The sequence below is a fragment of the Aptenodytes patagonicus genome, chromosome 20, assembly GCF_965638725.1.
Source record: "Aptenodytes patagonicus chromosome 20, bAptPat1.pri.cur, whole genome shotgun sequence".
In the NCBI taxonomy this organism is placed as follows: domain Eukaryota; kingdom Metazoa; phylum Chordata; class Aves; order Sphenisciformes; family Spheniscidae; genus Aptenodytes; species Aptenodytes patagonicus.
The window spans coordinates 387390-402982 of NC_134968.1; the positions used below are offsets into that span (position 1 = coordinate 387390).

The 15593-nt window shown below is 57.3% G+C and overlaps 4 protein-coding genes across 4 annotated transcripts; 2 read left to right on the plus strand and 2 right to left on the minus strand.

Moving 5' to 3' along the window:
- Window positions 1–520: 520 nt before the first annotated feature.
- RPL27 (ribosomal protein L27) lies at window positions 521–2871 on the minus strand. The gene is made up of 5 exons (XM_076356732.1): window positions 2798–2871; window positions 2604–2686; window positions 2217–2386; window positions 1465–1575; window positions 521–609 (listed from the first exon to the last, which is right to left on the minus strand). The coding sequence occupies exons 2-5, from the start codon at window positions 2682–2684 to the stop codon at window positions 561–563; spliced, it is 411 nt and encodes a 136-aa protein (XP_076212847.1). The 5' UTR covers window positions 2685–2686; window positions 2798–2871; the 3' UTR covers window positions 521–560.
- A 308-nt stretch (window positions 2872–3179) lies between these two features.
- On the minus strand, window positions 3180–7682 carry RUNDC1 (RUN domain containing 1). The gene is made up of 5 exons (XM_076356814.1): window positions 7289–7682; window positions 6344–6502; window positions 5865–6063; window positions 5492–5599; window positions 3180–4471 (listed from the first exon to the last, which is right to left on the minus strand). The coding sequence occupies exons 1-5, from the start codon at window positions 7661–7663 to the stop codon at window positions 3606–3608; spliced, it is 1707 nt and encodes a 568-aa protein (XP_076212929.1). The 5' UTR covers window positions 7664–7682; the 3' UTR covers window positions 3180–3605.
- Window positions 7683–7943: 261 nt separating this feature from the next.
- Window positions 7944–10387, plus strand: PTGES3L (prostaglandin E synthase 3 like). The gene is made up of 7 exons (XM_076356909.1): window positions 7944–8063; window positions 8521–8634; window positions 8773–8839; window positions 9166–9264; window positions 9680–9769; window positions 9879–9932; window positions 10189–10387. Exons 1-7 carry the CDS (start codon window positions 8056–8058, stop codon window positions 10198–10200), a joined length of 444 nt encoding a protein of 147 aa, XP_076213024.1. The 5' UTR covers window positions 7944–8055; the 3' UTR covers window positions 10201–10387.
- Window positions 10388–10560: 173 nt separating this feature from the next.
- On the plus strand, window positions 10561–15358 carry AARSD1 (alanyl-tRNA synthetase domain containing 1). The gene is made up of 12 exons (XM_076356904.1): window positions 10561–10634; window positions 10711–10833; window positions 10910–11069; window positions 11599–11656; window positions 12020–12176; window positions 12270–12386; window positions 13093–13223; window positions 13406–13472; window positions 13666–13757; window positions 14246–14300; window positions 14869–14963; window positions 15137–15358. Exons 1-12 carry the CDS (start codon window positions 10596–10598, stop codon window positions 15270–15272), a joined length of 1230 nt encoding a protein of 409 aa, XP_076213019.1. The 5' UTR covers window positions 10561–10595; the 3' UTR covers window positions 15273–15358.
- Window positions 15359–15593: the final 235 nt, after the last annotated feature.

A 15593-nucleotide genomic window follows, 5' to 3' on the forward strand; every position in this document is an offset into this window, starting at 1 on the left:
TGCTCCCCAGGCGGGCGGGGAAGGCTGTCACTTGCTCGATGAAGAACATTTGCGAAAGCAACCAAGAATTTACCGCTCCACTGGTAAGATCACTGCGCAGGTCCGCCCTACACGTCGCCGTATTCCTCAGCCAGAGAAGAGGTAAGAGAAGCAGACACCTGGAATCGTCCATTCATCTTCCCTCTCCCACCCCTATTCTCACAGGAATTACTGCTGTTTTGGGAATCGGAGATGCCCAGCAGTGGCGGGAATGACATAAATCACCCTCCGGCAGCAGGAAGGGGAAAGAGCAGCCTCTGCCCCGCTGCAGAGCGGGAGGTGTGAGGACAGTCCCACGGAGACGGCACGTGCACCCGCAGTCCAGGCCCTACAACGCTCCACAGACACTCAGAAGCTCGCCCGGACTGCAGGGGCTTTCCCAGCTCCCACAGACACGCAAAGCAACAACGTCCACACCACAGAGAAAAAGGCCTGGCAACGCTTTTTTTTTTTATTTAAATACAACAAAACAAAACAAAACGGTTTTTAATAAACATTTATTGATGCAACTTGTTACACCTTTAGAATCGCAGCTTCTGGAAGAACCACTTATTCTTGCCAGTCTTGTACCTGAAAGAGGAGTGCAGAGGTTAGAGAGTGCTCTGTACCAGCAGGCAACAGCACAAGACCTGCACCGGCGCTCTCCGTATCCTCCCACGGGCAGGACGCGGCGCCCAGCTTACCCAGAGGCAATTCACCTGGTCTCTTCAGCCCGGGCTGCGACTGGGCCCACTTTAACGTTTAAACTGCTACGGGAAGCGGATGTCCGCTTCCAGATTTTCTCACGAAGGACACCCGCACTACGGCGGTTTCTACCCCGAGAGATAAGAAAGCAGCGTGTGGCAGCCCCACTAGACATCCCACGTGGAGGGCAGCCATCGGGAGATGCCCTCGGAGAGCAGCCTATGATCACGGGCAGAGCGCTTTAAAACAGCCAACGGCCCGGGCTGCCCGCGAGACACCCTGTGTTCCGCTGAGGCCGCACAGCTCCTTCCACTGGAGGAGTTTCTGAACAGAAAACTGGAAAGAAGGACCACTGACCCGAACACGCCTGGGCAAAGCGTCAGCGCTGCCCTGTCCCACTAAGCCCAGTGACAGACAGCGGACGAACTGGCAGTGAGACACCAAGAGATCGTCATCTGGCACCCGAAAGGCCCCGCTCATGCTGGCACGAGGCTGCAGCATGATCGTAAACGTCAGCCTGGTCTACAGCTGTTGGTGAAGTGTTCCCCACCTCAGCCCGTCAACTCTCTGAACAGACAGTTGCATAAACACGCACAGAAGGTGAGGAGAAATGCACTCAACCAGAAACGCGTTCAAAAAAGCGTCCAACCCGGGACTCACCCAGGCTGTGGCACAACCGCGCCGAGCCCTCGCCACAGGGACGGGTGCTGACACCACCGAAGAGACGAGCTTCCCACTCACCTTTCCTCAAACTTCACCTTGGCTTCACGTCTCGCTTTGCGTTTTAGAGCGGGGTCCCTGAACACGTCCTTATTGACCACTGTTTTGTCCAGCGGAATATCGACAGAATACCTGGGCAAGAGAGCAGCAAGGTTTGAAACAGCCACGGTTCCTGGCACAAGGGTGAGAACACCACGGGCAGCCCGAGCTGGCCAAATGCACGTACTAGGGCCAGGTTAAGACACTACAGCTCTTAAAGCCTTCTTAATTCTGGAAATCACCGAAGCACTACAGCGTCCAAAGACACTTAATTCAGCCTACAAACGAAACAGCTACACGCTTCACAAGAGACAAGCAGCTCTACCCAGCACGTTGCACTGGGCAGCCTGTACCCGCAGGAGCTCAAAGGGGACGGGAAGAAACGCCACTGGGCCACAACAGCCCTGCCAGCACCCCCAGATCCTCATGGCTGTTTCAAAGGCTCATCCACTGACACCCCGTGATTGAGAGGAAAAGCAGGGTGGCCGAACTAAGAGCCAACTGCCTTATTTCAGAGGTTTGCCAATATTTCCCCTCAGCCTCACCCCCCCCCCCGCCCCTGCTTTTGCAGAGTGCGTGCCCCGCGTTCATTCAGAGCCTCAGTGACTCCCAGCGTTCGCTAGAGAGAACACACCGTGACGAGAACCACGGTCACCACGAGCAGATGAGACCTCCCTGGCCCTGCCAGGTGCAGACCGCAGCCCTGCCGGCGGCGCCCCGGCAGCCACGCTCACCGGGTGGGCATCAGGTGGTTGTAGTTGTAAACCTTCACGAAGGACTTGATCTTGGACCGCTTTGCGATCTTCTTCTTGCCCATCGCGGCAGTCACCTTCCGCGGGTAGCGGTCGATGCCCGCCACCAAGGCGTGGCTGTACGGCCGGTCGGAAGTGCCATCGTCGATGTTCTGAAACACACCGACCGCAGCCGGCGATGGCACCGGGGAGCGCCAGCCGCCGCCGCGCCACGCCGCCGCGGAAGCCCAGCAGGAGCCGCGCCTGTACGGACGCCTCCAGAAACGGACAGCAGCGGCGCTCCGGGCTCTTGCCCGCTCTGCGGGACCGCCCGGGAGAAGCGCCCGGGGCCGCCCCGCCCCGCCGGGGCGCCGCCGGCCCCGCGCTCACCTTCACGATGACGGCCTTGCGCCCCGAGTAGCGGCCGGCCAGCACCAGCACCACCTTCCCCGGCTTCATGAACTTCCCCATCCCTGCGGAGACAGCACGCGGCAGTCACCGCCGGGCCCCCGATCGCCTCCGGCCCGCCGCCCCCGCGGATGGCGGCGGATCCCGGCAGATCCCGCGGCCGGCCCCGCACTCACCGAGGCTCCCGCGGCGATGGCGCCCAAACCGGAAAAGGAAGCGGCCACCGCGCCCCCGACCTTTCACCTCGTGTCACCGCGCATCACTTCCGCTTCGTCCTCGACGAGCAGGGCGCGCATGCGCAGCGCCACGGTTACCAGGCAACAGGCGGCGGCGGGTGGCGGCGGCAGGGCGGGCCCCGCCGCGGGCGCAGGGAGCGCCGCCCCGGGGGTGTGCCGCAGCACGGCCCCAGCACAGGGCCAGTCCCCGCTCCAGCAGGGGTTGCCGGCAACGTAAACCCCCATCGTAAATATGACGGGCCAAGTGAGCTAGCACGCCCGCAGCACAAAGGCTAGTAACGAACACAAAACACGGTCACTGGAGATGGGTTCTCCCCACACGTACACTTGCTAAAGCGATTTAATGCATCCCCTACAAACACCAGGCCGCTGGTGCGCTGGCCATTGCACAAAAGCTTCAAGAAAGGAGCTCTGGGATTGCTGGAGAAAGCCGCCGGAGCCAGCCCCTCACGCGGCAGCCTGAAGAACGTGGCCGCTTCTGCAGACTGCCGAGCCACCGGCACCGGAGGAGCGCAGGCCCCCGCGCCCGCGGCTCAGCAGATCTGCCCCAGTTTTGTACATTCACACTGGGGAGGGCAAGTCACTCGCCCCCGGGGCAACCCCGAGGAGACCGAACACCTACCAGCCCCCCTCGCTCTAAAAGCAAATATCAATTTCAAAGAGCCAAACTTGGTCTTAAAAAAGCCAGGCTTCTTGAGCCCAACAGCTGCCTACTTGTGGAAAATGGATGATCTACGATAAAAATACATCAAAAAGCATCTTTGATGTTTTTCAGCTGCCGGACAGCCAGGTCAACCGGGAGGTTGAATTTCAAGTTGCTCAGGCGACTGAGAACGTTGAGTGCGCTCTCAAAGCCTGTGTTTGCCATGTAGCTCCACGGCTGGTAGTGGGATTGTACCAGAGCTCCAGATTTGCAGATCAGATTTACCCAGGAGACCAGGCGCTGCTCGTTTAGTGCCATACACACCAGAGCTTTCAGCTCAGAGTCTGCACTGCGCTTGAAGGGGTCATGCTCCGTGAGGACAGTGTGAATCGCTGTCAGCAGGCTCTGTTTGGGGGTAATGGCCACTCCTCCTGTCACAGGCAAGGCAAAGGACTGGGAGAGCTTGCGAGCCGGGGATTCCACAAAAGCTTGTCCATTCTTAGTGTTGTAATACTTCACAAAGAGTTCCCAGGGGTGCATGGTCTGCGGGGATGAGGTGAACGCAGGAATCAAGCACGCGATGGGTGCCAATACCAGGCTCATTCCCTGAGAAGAGGCATAGAGCCCGTGAGCCATCAGGTCTCGCAAAGCAATGGTCAACTCCTTCCGCACAGCTAGAGTCAGCTCATCTCTGCCTCCTAAGGGAATGTCCTGCAGATCGGAGGAACTGATAACATGGTCTTCCTGCTGGTGTTTCATAGCTAGCTGCCTCACCCGCTCTACTGACAACTCCAGTTTCTTAATTAAGGGGGAATAGTCCTTGCTGGCTTGGTCCTTCTGCCAGAGGGTGCGAGGAATCTGACCAGTAGCACAACCAAACTGACTGACAGCAAATATTTGTAGCACAGCAAGCATGCGACGCATGAGGTGCAGGCCTGTTTCTCGCATCTTTCTGGCATCTTCTGGGTTCACTGATCAGGTTAGAAAAGAGAAAAAAAAATACCCTCATTAAGGAATCAACAGCTCTGCTCTTTCATGCACACAAAGGGAGCACAAATGTCTGCTCCTCCTCCGCCACGGATTCTCCTCCTCCTTGGGAGCTTTTGTCACTAGGACTGATGCTACTTTTTCTAGTTTCAAAGCACTGAAGCCACCCAGAAAAGCAAACAATTGCATGGCCTGCTCTCGACAATCAGGTCATCTTACAGAGAAGAAATCCTACAACAGCTTTCCTGCGTAGGCACATACATAGTGAGGAAACATCATTCTTTAGACATGACGATATCACAGGGGTGATTAGGAGATACCAAAATTTTTGCTGAAGGAGATCACTGCCTACTTCCAAGAAGCATCTTGTCTCAGCAGGCTAACATCCACTGCTTACTCCTGATGCCATTATTAAATTCAATTTGCAAGAGTAGCCACACTGGGTAAGACCCAAAGTCCATCCAGGACAGTATTCTATCTCTGACTAGTGGCAGATGCCTCAGATTACAGAAAGTAAAGGTATTGTAGTATTTCCTCTGGTATACTATTCTAGCTCAAACAAATTCCTGTGAAAAGTAGAAAAGTCTCAAATTAGAAAGAACACTAGGATCCATCCAGCTTACTGTATCTGCTCACAGAGGTAAGAATTCAGAGAGCATTAATTACAGTGCAGTCTGACAGTGCGTACAAGACAAGGCTGCTCAGTCTGTCTGCATTTTGTACTACGTATCAGAAGTCCCTTCTATTCCTGATCTCAGCTGAGGACCAATCCCACCCCCTGTGCCACACGTTCAGGTTCTGTGACTACTCTAATGATCTCATGGAGGAAGGGTAAAGGAACTGGACACAGGCCTCCTGTCAGGGGGAGCAGGAAGGAACAGAAACCAACTGCCAGGAAAAAAGCAAAGCAGCCTAGCATGAGTGGATGCTGGTTCATGCTTGCCAAACCTCAAATGAGTGACAGCAGGAGCAGTGCTGGAAGCTCCGAGCCAAGCAGTGCCCACCTCTATTTCCAGAAGGCCGTGTATTTGGTTTGTAGGAGCCACCGCCATCTTTTCTGCCTGCACATTCACAGTGTCCATCTTCCGCCTTACCAGAACTTCCAACTTCATCTATAACAAGAATTTCACACTATTATTTCACACTTGTGAATTTAAGCTGCGTATCCCAAGTATTAAGGTCAATATTCCTGAGACCTCTCTGCACCTTTTTTGTCAGTCTCTTGTTCTCCCCACCATCAGTTCAGAGAGATCTGTACTTCCGCGTGACCCAGAAACCCTCCCTGCATCCTCTGACATCTGTGACCTCCCTCCTCATAACTTTGTCAGGGAATTACAAAGCAATTCAATCTGCTCATCTAAAAAACTCAGCACTGACCCTGAATGAAGTTGATGAACATTTCGAGGTCCCTTATCTGTGTCTTCAGTTGTTCCACCAGCTGCTCCTTCACCCTGGCTGGATTAACAATCTGTGCTATGGCAGCATCCACACGCTGTCGCAATTCCTCTGGAGAGAGCGTTGCAATATCTTCACTCAAGTCCATGTCCAGCTTCTTTATCAACTCATTTATAATCATCTGCAAAACATGAGTTAGTAGCATGGTCTCACAGTGTGGCGCTGCTGCCCATGAGCTTCAAAATACTCCTTTACCCATCCATTACCTTGGAAACAGGCCACCTTTGCTGCACATAGAAAATTGCAAGAGAAGACACGGGACAGGTTTACACATGCAGATGAACTACTGATATCCTATTACAGCTGCTGTCGAGAAATAAGGACTGACCAACTCCTACAGTCTATAAGAGGCTCACAAATGCTAAGAAGAAATACAGGCAGAAGGACTTTGCGAGCCTTACCCGTTGTCTTTCCATAACCACAGACTGTGGCAGAGAATCATAGCTGCCCTCCTGGTAGGCAAATGTCTCCAGGTCATCCAGCTGTGTCTTGAGCTGCAGGATAAGCTCTCTCTGCTTCTCCTTCTGGACCTCAATTTGCTCCTGCTTCTCTCGCTCACTCTGAGAAAAAGTTACCAGTAAATAAAATGGAAGATTTACTGTCATAGTCAAGCCCCAGAGAACAGGATCGTGGTATGAGGAGCGTTTCCTTCAGCTCATGCACTATACTAGTGAACACTGCATGCCAGTCTGAGAAAAAAAGATGTGCCTGTACATCAAGGAGAGGTACCAGCCACATCACCTCATCTGACAAAGGAAGAGCCTCTCCAGACCTCCTGCACGCAAGCCCCGTCTCATAAGGCCGGGATCCAGGAAGCACTGCTGCAAGCAGCCAAGTAACGTGTACGTATCGGAGATGCTCTGAGTCACCACTGTATCTTGGAGCAGAGCAGTAACACACAAAGCAGGGCTTTAACGCGTGTCCCCATGAGCTGGCTGCAGGTCATCAAGGACCTGCATGCTCCTGTAACTGAGCTTCGTGCAAAACCACCGGCCCAGTCTCTCCCCGGAGCCGGCCGCAACCCACAGCGGAGCGTGCAGACCCTCCGGACAGTGCGGTGTTTGGTGGCCGCAACGGCCACCCCTCGCCTCAGCCGTGGAGCTCCCCTCCGCACGTCCCAGCAGTGAACAGGATCACAGCCGCCGCTAACGGGCCTTAGCCAGGTCGGACGCACGTACCCACCCCGGGGCAGACAGCGCGCAATGGAAAACCACGGGACGCCGTTATCTGAAAGGAGACGGCGTTCTCCTTACCCCAGCAAAAGCCATCGCTCTGCCGGCAGCGGGGCCCCACAGAGTCGGCTCGACGCGGCCCGCGCCCCCCGCCCCGGCAGCCCGCACACTCACCGGGGCGCCGCCGAGGCCGTGGGCCAGCGGCGCGGGGCAGCCGCGGAAGGCGAAGTCCTCCAGGTCGCGGAGCAGGCGCTGCTGCTCGGCCGGCCCGGCCCGCGCCACCTGCCGCAGCCGGAACTGCACCTGGGCGAAGTGCGAGGCCAGCGCCAGCAGCGCCCCGTGCAGGCGGCGCCGCTCGGCCCGCAGCCGCGGCACCGACTGCGGCGACCCACCCGCCGCCGCTGCCGCCTCCTCCTCCTCGTCCTCCTCCTCCTGCTCCGCCGCCGTCGTCGTCGTCGTCGTCGTCGTCGTCGTCGTCGTCGCCGCCGACACGGCGCCCACCGGCGCCCAGCGCTCCCCCGGGCCCAGCAGGCCGCCCTCTGCCTCCATGGCCACCGCTACCGGCGCCGCAACACCGCCGCCATCTTGCCGCCGCGGGGCGGGGCGGGGCCTGGCGAGGCGGGGCGGGGCCTGGCAGCGGCGGGGCGCGGCCTGCGCGGCGCCAGCGCGCCCCCACGCGGCCCGGCGGGACCGCTGCGGCGGGGCCGGGGTCCCGGGGGTGCCGGGGATCCCGGGAGTCCCGGGGGCCAGGGCGTGTGGCCCGGCGCGGGGCGTGACCACCGTGGGCGGCGCAGGGCGGCGCTGGGCCGGCGACCGGGCCGCGAGGTAGCCGCGCCGCGCCCGGCACGGGCCGGCCGACCCCTGCTCTCGGCCCCCGCTCCCGGCCCCGTCGGCAGCCGCGCCCCCGGCCCGAAATAGCGCGGGGCGGGGCCGGCACCGCCATGGCGAGGTGAGCGCGGCCGGACGGGACGGGACGGGACGGGCAGCGCAGCGCCCGGCACCTCCGCGCGGCACCCGGTCCCCGGGGCAGTGCCCGGTCGGGGTCTCAGGCACCCACCGAGGGCTCGGAGCCTGAGGCACCACCGGGCAGGACCCTCCAGCCCGGGGCAGCGGGGGAATGGCGCCGGGAATGGCAGGGGAGAGCAAGGGCAGGCCGGCCTGCCGGGCCCTGCTGGCTGCCGAGGCGAGGGGCCGTGTGGGGCGCGGGAGGGGAGCTCTGCGTGCCCACCACCCACCGCCCGGGCCCTGCACCCACCTCGCTCTCGCTGCCAGCCGCGAGCTCGGCCCAGACGGGGTACATGTTTCGGGCACCTTCCTTGCCCCAATCCCCACCCCGTGCCTCACGTGGTCCCTGCACAGCACTGGTGGGCACCATGGAAATACCCACTGGTCTGCTCTTTCTCAAGGCAACCTGCAAAGACGCTGTGGTACGACCGCCCGCGGTATGTCTACCTGGAGTTCTGTGTCGAGGACAGCACGGATGTTAAGGTTGTCATTGAGGACCAGCGGCTGGTGTTCAGGTGAGCTGCCGCTGTCCTGCCGACTGGGGTCATGGCCCTGAACTGGGCGTGGTGTGGGGGATAGCGGGGACCCTGTAAGAGGAGGGCACGCATGGCCTCAGCCCTCTCCTAAGCCAGGCTGTTATGGTGTTTTGGCAGTTGCAAAAATGCAGACGGCGTGGAGTTCTACAACGAGATCAACCTGTATGCCAGGGTCAACTCCAAGGTGAGGCTTCCCCCCAGCAAACTGTTGTCTGACAGCCTGCATCACGCTCAGAGTTAAACCCAGCCTGTGCAGTCTTGAGCAATGCCGCTTAGTGTTGAATCCTGCCTGTTTCCCAAGAGCCTGAGCGGGGTGAGCACAAGCCTGGGAGCCCTGACCCTGGGCCTGGCACTCACAGTACTGTGTTGGGCCAGAAACAACTCGTCTCCGTGGTTCTGTGTGTCCCACAGCCTGCACGTGGCTGAGCTTTAATCCGGTGCGTGTCTGCAGTGGATTACAGAGAGGAGTCCAGCAGACACTGAGGTGAGGCACCCCCAATCTCTTGGCAGGACTCACGGGAGAAGCGCTCCGACCGATCCATCACATGCTTTATGAGGAAGTGGAATGAGAAAGTGGCCTGGCCCCGCATCACCAAGGAGAACATCAAGGTGTGTGTGGCACCCGGCAGCCAGGACCAGCCTCAGCGCGTGTGCTGTCCCCACGCAGCACCTTGCGGCTCCTGGGGACCAACCTGCCCCCGGGACAGACACTGAGGGCCCCACGTGGGCACTCCAACAGAGCTCCCAAAAAGCCCGACCTCGCGGTCACCACCAGTCCACGGACCTCTGCCCTCCAGGAAGGATGCGGCACCCCTTTCCCTCAACACAGGCAGGGTCAGGACCAGCACCCACAGGCGAAGGGACACACTCCCCTTCCTGCGCTTCCCCAGCCCGCCCAGCCCCCTCGCCTGTGCAGGAGCAGCCGGCGCTCGCCCCACAGAGCAATCCCTGGGCTGCGAGGATGGGGCTGCTGGGTCCCCTCCGTGCTGCTCCCTCCCTCAGGGGATGCTCTCTCTGCCCACAGCCAGCCTGGCTCTCCGTGGACTTTGACAACTGGCGAGACTGGGAAGGGGACGAGGAGGTAGAGAGGGCCATGGTGGAGCAGTACGCAGAGGTGAGCCAGGCCGCAGGCCTCTGGGTCCCGGGGCACGCGAGGGCTGGGTGCTCGGAATGGGGGAGCGCCGTGCATTCGGCGTTCCCACAGCCATTTGTTTCCCGTCCAGCTCCTGGAGAAGGTGAGGGACAAAGCCCCCCCTCCGGCCATGGACGACCTGGATGTAAGTACTGCCCGTGAGCTGCTTCCCCCAGATGCTGCTACATGCTGCAGCCACCCCCGCAGAGCAGAGCTGAGTCTCTGGCCCTCCGCTCGCTCCAGGCTGCTGGCAGCAGCTCCAGCTGCTCTCCTTGGGCAGCCCGTCCCGGAGCCAGCCGGGGAGATGCTTCTCCAGGGCTGCCTGGGGCTGCCCGGCCGGTGCCGGCCGCTGCGGCTGGGGGCTGGCCCCTTCCCTGCCACCTCGCTCCTCCCTCCCGCAGGACGACCTCTGAAGCCCAGGCCCCCGGGGACGCCGCGGCCGCAGGAGGCCTCCCGCTGCGCCGGCAGGGCTCTCCGAGGAAGCGGAGCCGCCCCGGCCGGTTCCCCGCCGAGCGCAGCGGACCCCGAGCCAGGGCAACGGGAGCCGTCGGCTCTCCCCGCGCCGGTTACCCGCGCGGGGCAATAAACGTGAGCTGCCGCCGCCGTCTGCTGTCCGCTCGGGCCGCCGCCGCGCCAGGCGCCGGGGAGCCGTCCTCCTCCCCCGCCGCCGCCGGGCGCGCGCACCTCGCGTCACCTCGCAGGCCCCGCCCACCCGCGGCCCGGCCGCCGTCACCGCCAGCCCCGTGTCCCTCCTCGGCCGCCGTCGCCAGCCCCGTGTCCCGCCCGCCGCCGTCGGGCCGCCGCGGCCATGGTGTTCCAGTGCCAGCGGGACAGCTGGGCCCGGCAGGTAGAGGCGGGACTGGCGGGGCGCGGCGCGGGGGAGGCGCGGGCCGGCCCTCACGGCGCCGCCGTCTCTGTTGCAGTTCGCCACCAGGGTGGTGTCGTGCCGGGCGGCGGAGCTGCGGCCCGAGGGCGGCGGGGAGCCGGTGCGCGGGTTCCAGGTGGTGCTGGAGGACACCATCCTCTTCCCCGAGGGCGGCGGGCAGGTACGGGCCGGGCCGGGCGGGGGGCCGGGGCCGGGGCCGGGGCCGGGCTGGCGGCACTGACGCCCCGTGTCCGCAGCCGGACGACCGCGGCCTCATCGGCGATGTGCCGGTGCTGCGCGTGACCCGGCGGGGCCCCGAGGCCGTCCACTTCGTGCAGGCGGCGCTGGAGCCGGGCGCCGAGGTGCTGCTGTCGCTGGACTGGGAGCGCCGATTCGACCACATGCAGCAGCATTCAGGTCCGTGCCCCGGCCCGACCGAGGGGCGTCTGGTAACACCTCGCCGCAGGGGCGGCTCGCAGTGCCGCGGGCCCCGTCCGGGGCGGCCTCGCCTGGCTTCACCCGGGCCCTGGGCTGGGGGGGCAGTCAGCGCCCGGCTTGTCCCCACCCTGGTCAGGGGAGGGGGAAGCCCGACAGCTCTGCATGCACGGTCCATCCCCGGGGCCACTTGGGAAGGCAGGCGCCTCCCCTGCGGACTCTCCTTGGCTTGTAAACAAACCCACTGCGAACAGGCTTGGAAGGAAAAGTTCAACCTGCTTCAAAATCTTCAGTGTGCGCGGTGGTGTGCTCAAGATCCCAAGGCCCATGAGGCGATGGCTCTCTCTTCTGCCTGCTCCCAAGCAGTAGCATAAGCCCTGCAGTGCCGAGCGCATGCCTGGGCATTTGCAAATGTCATGGGGAATGTCAGCAGAAAAAATACAGTCTGACTGAAAATCTCTTTTCCTGGGTCCAGTGGCACTCAAAGCTGTTGCTTGCACGTCTCTTCCAGGACAGCATCTCATCACTGCCGTCGTAGAACAGATGTTTGGATTCAAGACAGCTTCATGGTGAGCAGGGAAGAGGCTCCTTTTGACCCCAGTCTTACCTTGTTTGGCATGTGCCACTGTGCTGGGCCACAAAGAGCTGAACATTGACAAATCAAAAGCAGTTTGCCCTTGGACATTTCACTCAAGCTCAGAGGGCCTGGGAGAGGTGACTGAACTGGAGAAAAGCTGTGCAAAGTATTTGCTCTGTCTTGTCCTCCTCCAAGTGTTTGGTATGCATCTGGTGCTCTGTAAATAACAGGGAGAGGAGGGAAGTATTTCTGTTTCGGTCACCACATTCCCAGCAGTGGGATGGCACTTAGTGCTGCACAGAGGGACCTTCCAGCTGGTCTTAGTTACAGCAGCAGATATTCCTCATTGGTGCAGGGAGCTGGGCCGTCAGCGAAGTGTCATTGAGCTGGACACCCCCTCCATGACAGCAGAGCAAATAGAGGCCCTGGAGAGGAGTGTAAATGAGAAAATCCGAGAGAGGGTACCCGTGATGGTGAGGGAACTGGCTGCAGATGACCCTGAAATTGAAACAGTGAGTGGTGGGGAGAGAACTGATGATATCTGTGGGACCAAAATAACTGTGGCATGGATGTCACCTTGTTTGCCGTTGTCCTCCTTTTGCTAGGTGAGAAGCCGTGGCTTGCCAGATGACCACGTGGGGCCAGTGCGAGTTGTTGACATCGAAGGCATAGACTCCAACATGTGCTGTGGGACTCATGTCTCCAACCTGAGTGACTTGCAGGTGGGGGGCTGCAGCTGAGCTGCTTTCGGGAGCCTCGCTCCACACATTCAGACCTAGCACAGCAGAAGTCCCTGAGATCCAGGGTCTGCTGGAAATTGTCCCGATGGTAAAGGGGGCGGCGGAAGCCCCGTGCTGGGTGAGCCCCAACAGGGCCGCACACAGGTTGGCAGTCTTCATCCAGTCAGTCAGGCTCCTTTCTTTCTTTGTAACAGAACTCAGCCCTTGTCTGTAGCAGTGCTATTTTCTGAACTGCCGATGCCTCTGCGGAGGGCACGTGGTGTATTGCCAGTTTGGCGGTGCATTGCGGGGTTGCTAGCCATTTGTTCCCTCTGCTTAAAGCTCTGGTATTTTTGAGTGTTTGTCATGAATGGAGAAATCCTCTGTGCAGGGAGGTGGAGATAAAATTCTAGAGCTGCCTTTAAGTGTTTCTGTCTTTTCAGTCATTTGTTGGAGTCTGTATCCCAGCAGAGACATCCAGGTGCACTGCAGAGTGCAGCCCATGACTAGCAAATTGTATTAATTCCACTGTATCACCATCCTTTTTTTTTTTTTTTGTATGTTGACCTTATGGCTGATTTTAATCAGTTTATTTTCACTGGCAGAGAGCTAATATTCACAACAAGCCATAGTCTAGTAGGAGCTGACCACCTGTGTAAGTATAAGCAAAGTACTGTTCTTTTCTGACGAGGGTGATTTTCTTTTTAAGGTTATTAAACTCCTTGGCACAGAAAAAGGGAAAAAGAACAAAACCAACTTGGTTTTCCTGGCAGGAAACAGAGTGCTGAAGTCAATCGAACAAAGTTACAATACTGAGAAGGCTCTAACCTCACTGCTCAAGTAATACCCTTTCTACTTTGATTATTTCATCTTTTACTATTCCTTCTGACAATTTGTCAGACCACATAAGCCTCAGGGTACATCTATGTGGTGCTTTTTATGATGTTATCTGCTTTTGCTTCTTTAAGAAATCTTTTCTTTGTCCTTCAGAGTGGCGATCCAAATTCTTCTTGTTCTTTCAGGAATGGACCAGGTGAACACATAGAGGCTGTGAAGAGGCTGCAGAGTTCTGTGAAACTGCTTCAGAAGGTATGAGGATGGCTGAGAAAACCAGATTGTGGCTGCTTCCTGTAGACCTGAGCTTTAGTCATGATAACTGGGAATTGAATCATAGACATCAGTTTTTGTGGATGTTATGAAAACTGCTCCCATCTCTGGAACAGAACCCAGTGTTCACGCTGACTTCTCCATCTGCAGTACCATTTATTTGCTTTTCTTTCAGAATAACTTGAACCTGCTTAGAGACATTGCTGTTTTGATAGCCCGGGACTTCAAGAGCAAACCTGTTCAAAGTGAGCTGTTTGTGTTACACAGGTAAGGGGGAGTTCAGGGAGAAGGGTAAAATGGTATCTTACACGTTTTATGGCAGTTGCATCTCTCTGACACCTATTCAGGCTTGTTTCTCAAGGAAGAATGTAAACAAGGTGAATAGAATATTTAAACTGCCTCAGCCTGCTGGAAAGTTGTGTAATTAAAGGAATGTGTTAGTAATTCAGTCACTGAATACTTCTGGTTTTACAGTTAAGAAATAACTGCGTCTATCTGATTTCTCTCTGCCCTTGATATTTTCAAATAAAACTGAGGAGCTCTATTTCGTAAAGATAAACACTTAAATAATTCCTAATATGTCCACAGGAATGCACAATGAGGATTTAGATATCTAGAAAAAACCTAATCTCCATCCTAACAGCAAGAGGCCAAAACTCCAGGCCTGATCAGGCCTTTGGTTTCTGGTTGATATTTTGGGCTCTAGAGGGGATTTTTGCTTCTTTCTGAAGTGGTTTTTTTACCCATCCATACAGGAAAGAGGGTGACTCTGAATTCATGAATATCATCGCTAATGAGATTGGGACAGAGGTGAGTCACTGATGAAGACTAACCTGACACCACTGGCTTTTTCATTCAAGTTGTAGCACAGGCAGGGCCAGGCTTCTGTTTGTACCATAGTCACAAGCTACAGGTCTGTTTCCTTTCAAAAGTTACGGGAGGTTTTTGTCCCCAGCAGCCTCAGTCTGCAGGAGCATTCTCAACAGTCAAGAAATAAACAGTGAAAATTCAGAGCACTGTAGAAGAGCCTGTCCCCCAAAGAGCTGTACAGAACCTCATCGGCTGTTTTAGAATAGAATGGACTATTGCAGTTGGAAGGGACCTACAACAGTCATCTAGTCCAACTGCCAACCATATCCTTTTAACTTAGGATACCCCAGTACCCATTCTGTCCCCCACAACATATGATTGAGCATAAAAGGTTCAAAAGCCTCCCTCCCTTTTACTTTCTTCAAATTGAGTCTCTGTCTCAGTAATGCACACAAACATCTGAATTGTTTGCATGCTCGGGTGGGTCCTGTGGTCAGTGTCTCCATCCTCTTCCCGGACGAGGAGGGCACTGGTTATTCTGGAGCAAGATCCATCTCTCTGTCCACAGGAAACCCTGCTGTTCCTGACTGTGGGAGATGAAAAAGAAGCAGGACTCTTTCTTCTAGCTGGACCTGTTGAAGCAGTTGAGAATTTAGGTCCCAGGTAATGTGTTCTATGGTTTCTTTAAAATCAGTAAGAATTCTAATGTTGCAGACTAAGCAGCTGAGCAGTATAATTAGGGCATGGATCCTTGTTTGCTCTCTGGAGCAGGTTAGGCGAGGCCACTCTCTTCTCTGCAAGTGGGTGGCCTTCAGCCTGTACTGTTGTTACTGCAGGGTGGCAGAGCTGCTGGGAGGCAAAGGAGCTGGGAAGCGAGGCCGCTTTCAGGGCAAGGCAACCAAGATGAGTCGGCGAGGAGAAGTGCAAGCTCTGCTCCGGGAATTCATCAGCCATCGAAGCCCTGAAGCGTAAGAAACAATTCTCAAAGTAGGGCTGTCTTCCCTGCTTTGCATAAGCTCCACCACCTTCTCTCCCAGAGAATAAAGACATAAAAACAACAGCTGGTGTGCATATGCTCTGTGTGAGCTGATTTGGTGCTCATGGAAAATTGGGGGAGGGGATCTGCCATCTACACTTTGCTGCAAGGGTTCTTTCATTTCCCAAGCAAATGGTACACATTCTTAAGTGATTAGAAGTAGTCATTATTTAACCATTTTGTAGGCTTCCTAAAACCAAGAGAGGTGCCCTCCCGTTTGCGGTACATTGTGGCTTTTTACTTTGTACCAATTGCTG

Coding starts and splice junctions, on each gene's coding strand:
- RPL27 (XM_076356732.1), bottom strand. CDS start 2,684: ATGGGGAAGTTCATGAAGCCGGGGAAGGTGGTGCTGGTGCTGGCCGGC. Junction 1,576..2,216: donor AACCACCTGATGCCCACCCG/GTGAGCGTGGCT, acceptor TCTCTTGCCCAG/GTATTCTGTCGATATTCCGC. Junction 610..1,464: donor AAGGTGAAGTTTGAGGAAAG/GTGAGTGGGAAG, acceptor CTCCTCTTTCAG/GTACAAGACTGGCAAGAATA.
- RUNDC1 (XM_076356814.1), bottom strand. CDS start 7,663: ATGGAGGCAGAGGGCGGCCTGCTGGGCCCGGGGGAGCGCTGGGCGCCG. Junction 6,503..7,288: donor ACGGCCTCGGCGGCGCCCCG/GTGAGTGTGCGG, acceptor ACTTTTTCTCAG/AGTGAGCGAGAGAAGCAGGA. Junction 4,472..5,491: donor ACGGCCTTCTGGAAATAGAG/GTGGGCACTGCT, acceptor TAACCTGATCAG/TGAACCCAGAAGATGCCAGA.
- PTGES3L (XM_076356909.1), top strand. Junction 8,635..8,772: donor GACCAGCGGCTGGTGTTCAG/GTGAGCTGCCGC, acceptor GTGTTTTGGCAG/TTGCAAAAATGCAGACGGCG. Junction 8,840..9,165: donor ATGCCAGGGTCAACTCCAAG/GTGAGGCTTCCC, acceptor ATCTCTTGGCAG/GACTCACGGGAGAAGCGCTC.
- AARSD1 (XM_076356904.1), top strand. CDS start 10,596: ATGGTGTTCCAGTGCCAGCGGGACAGCTGGGCCCGGCAG. Junction 13,224..13,405: donor GCTCTAACCTCACTGCTCAA/GTAATACCCTTT, acceptor TTGTTCTTTCAG/GAATGGACCAGGTGAACACA. Junction 14,964..15,136: donor GTTGAGAATTTAGGTCCCAG/GTAATGTGTTCT, acceptor TTGTTACTGCAG/GGTGGCAGAGCTGCTGGGAG.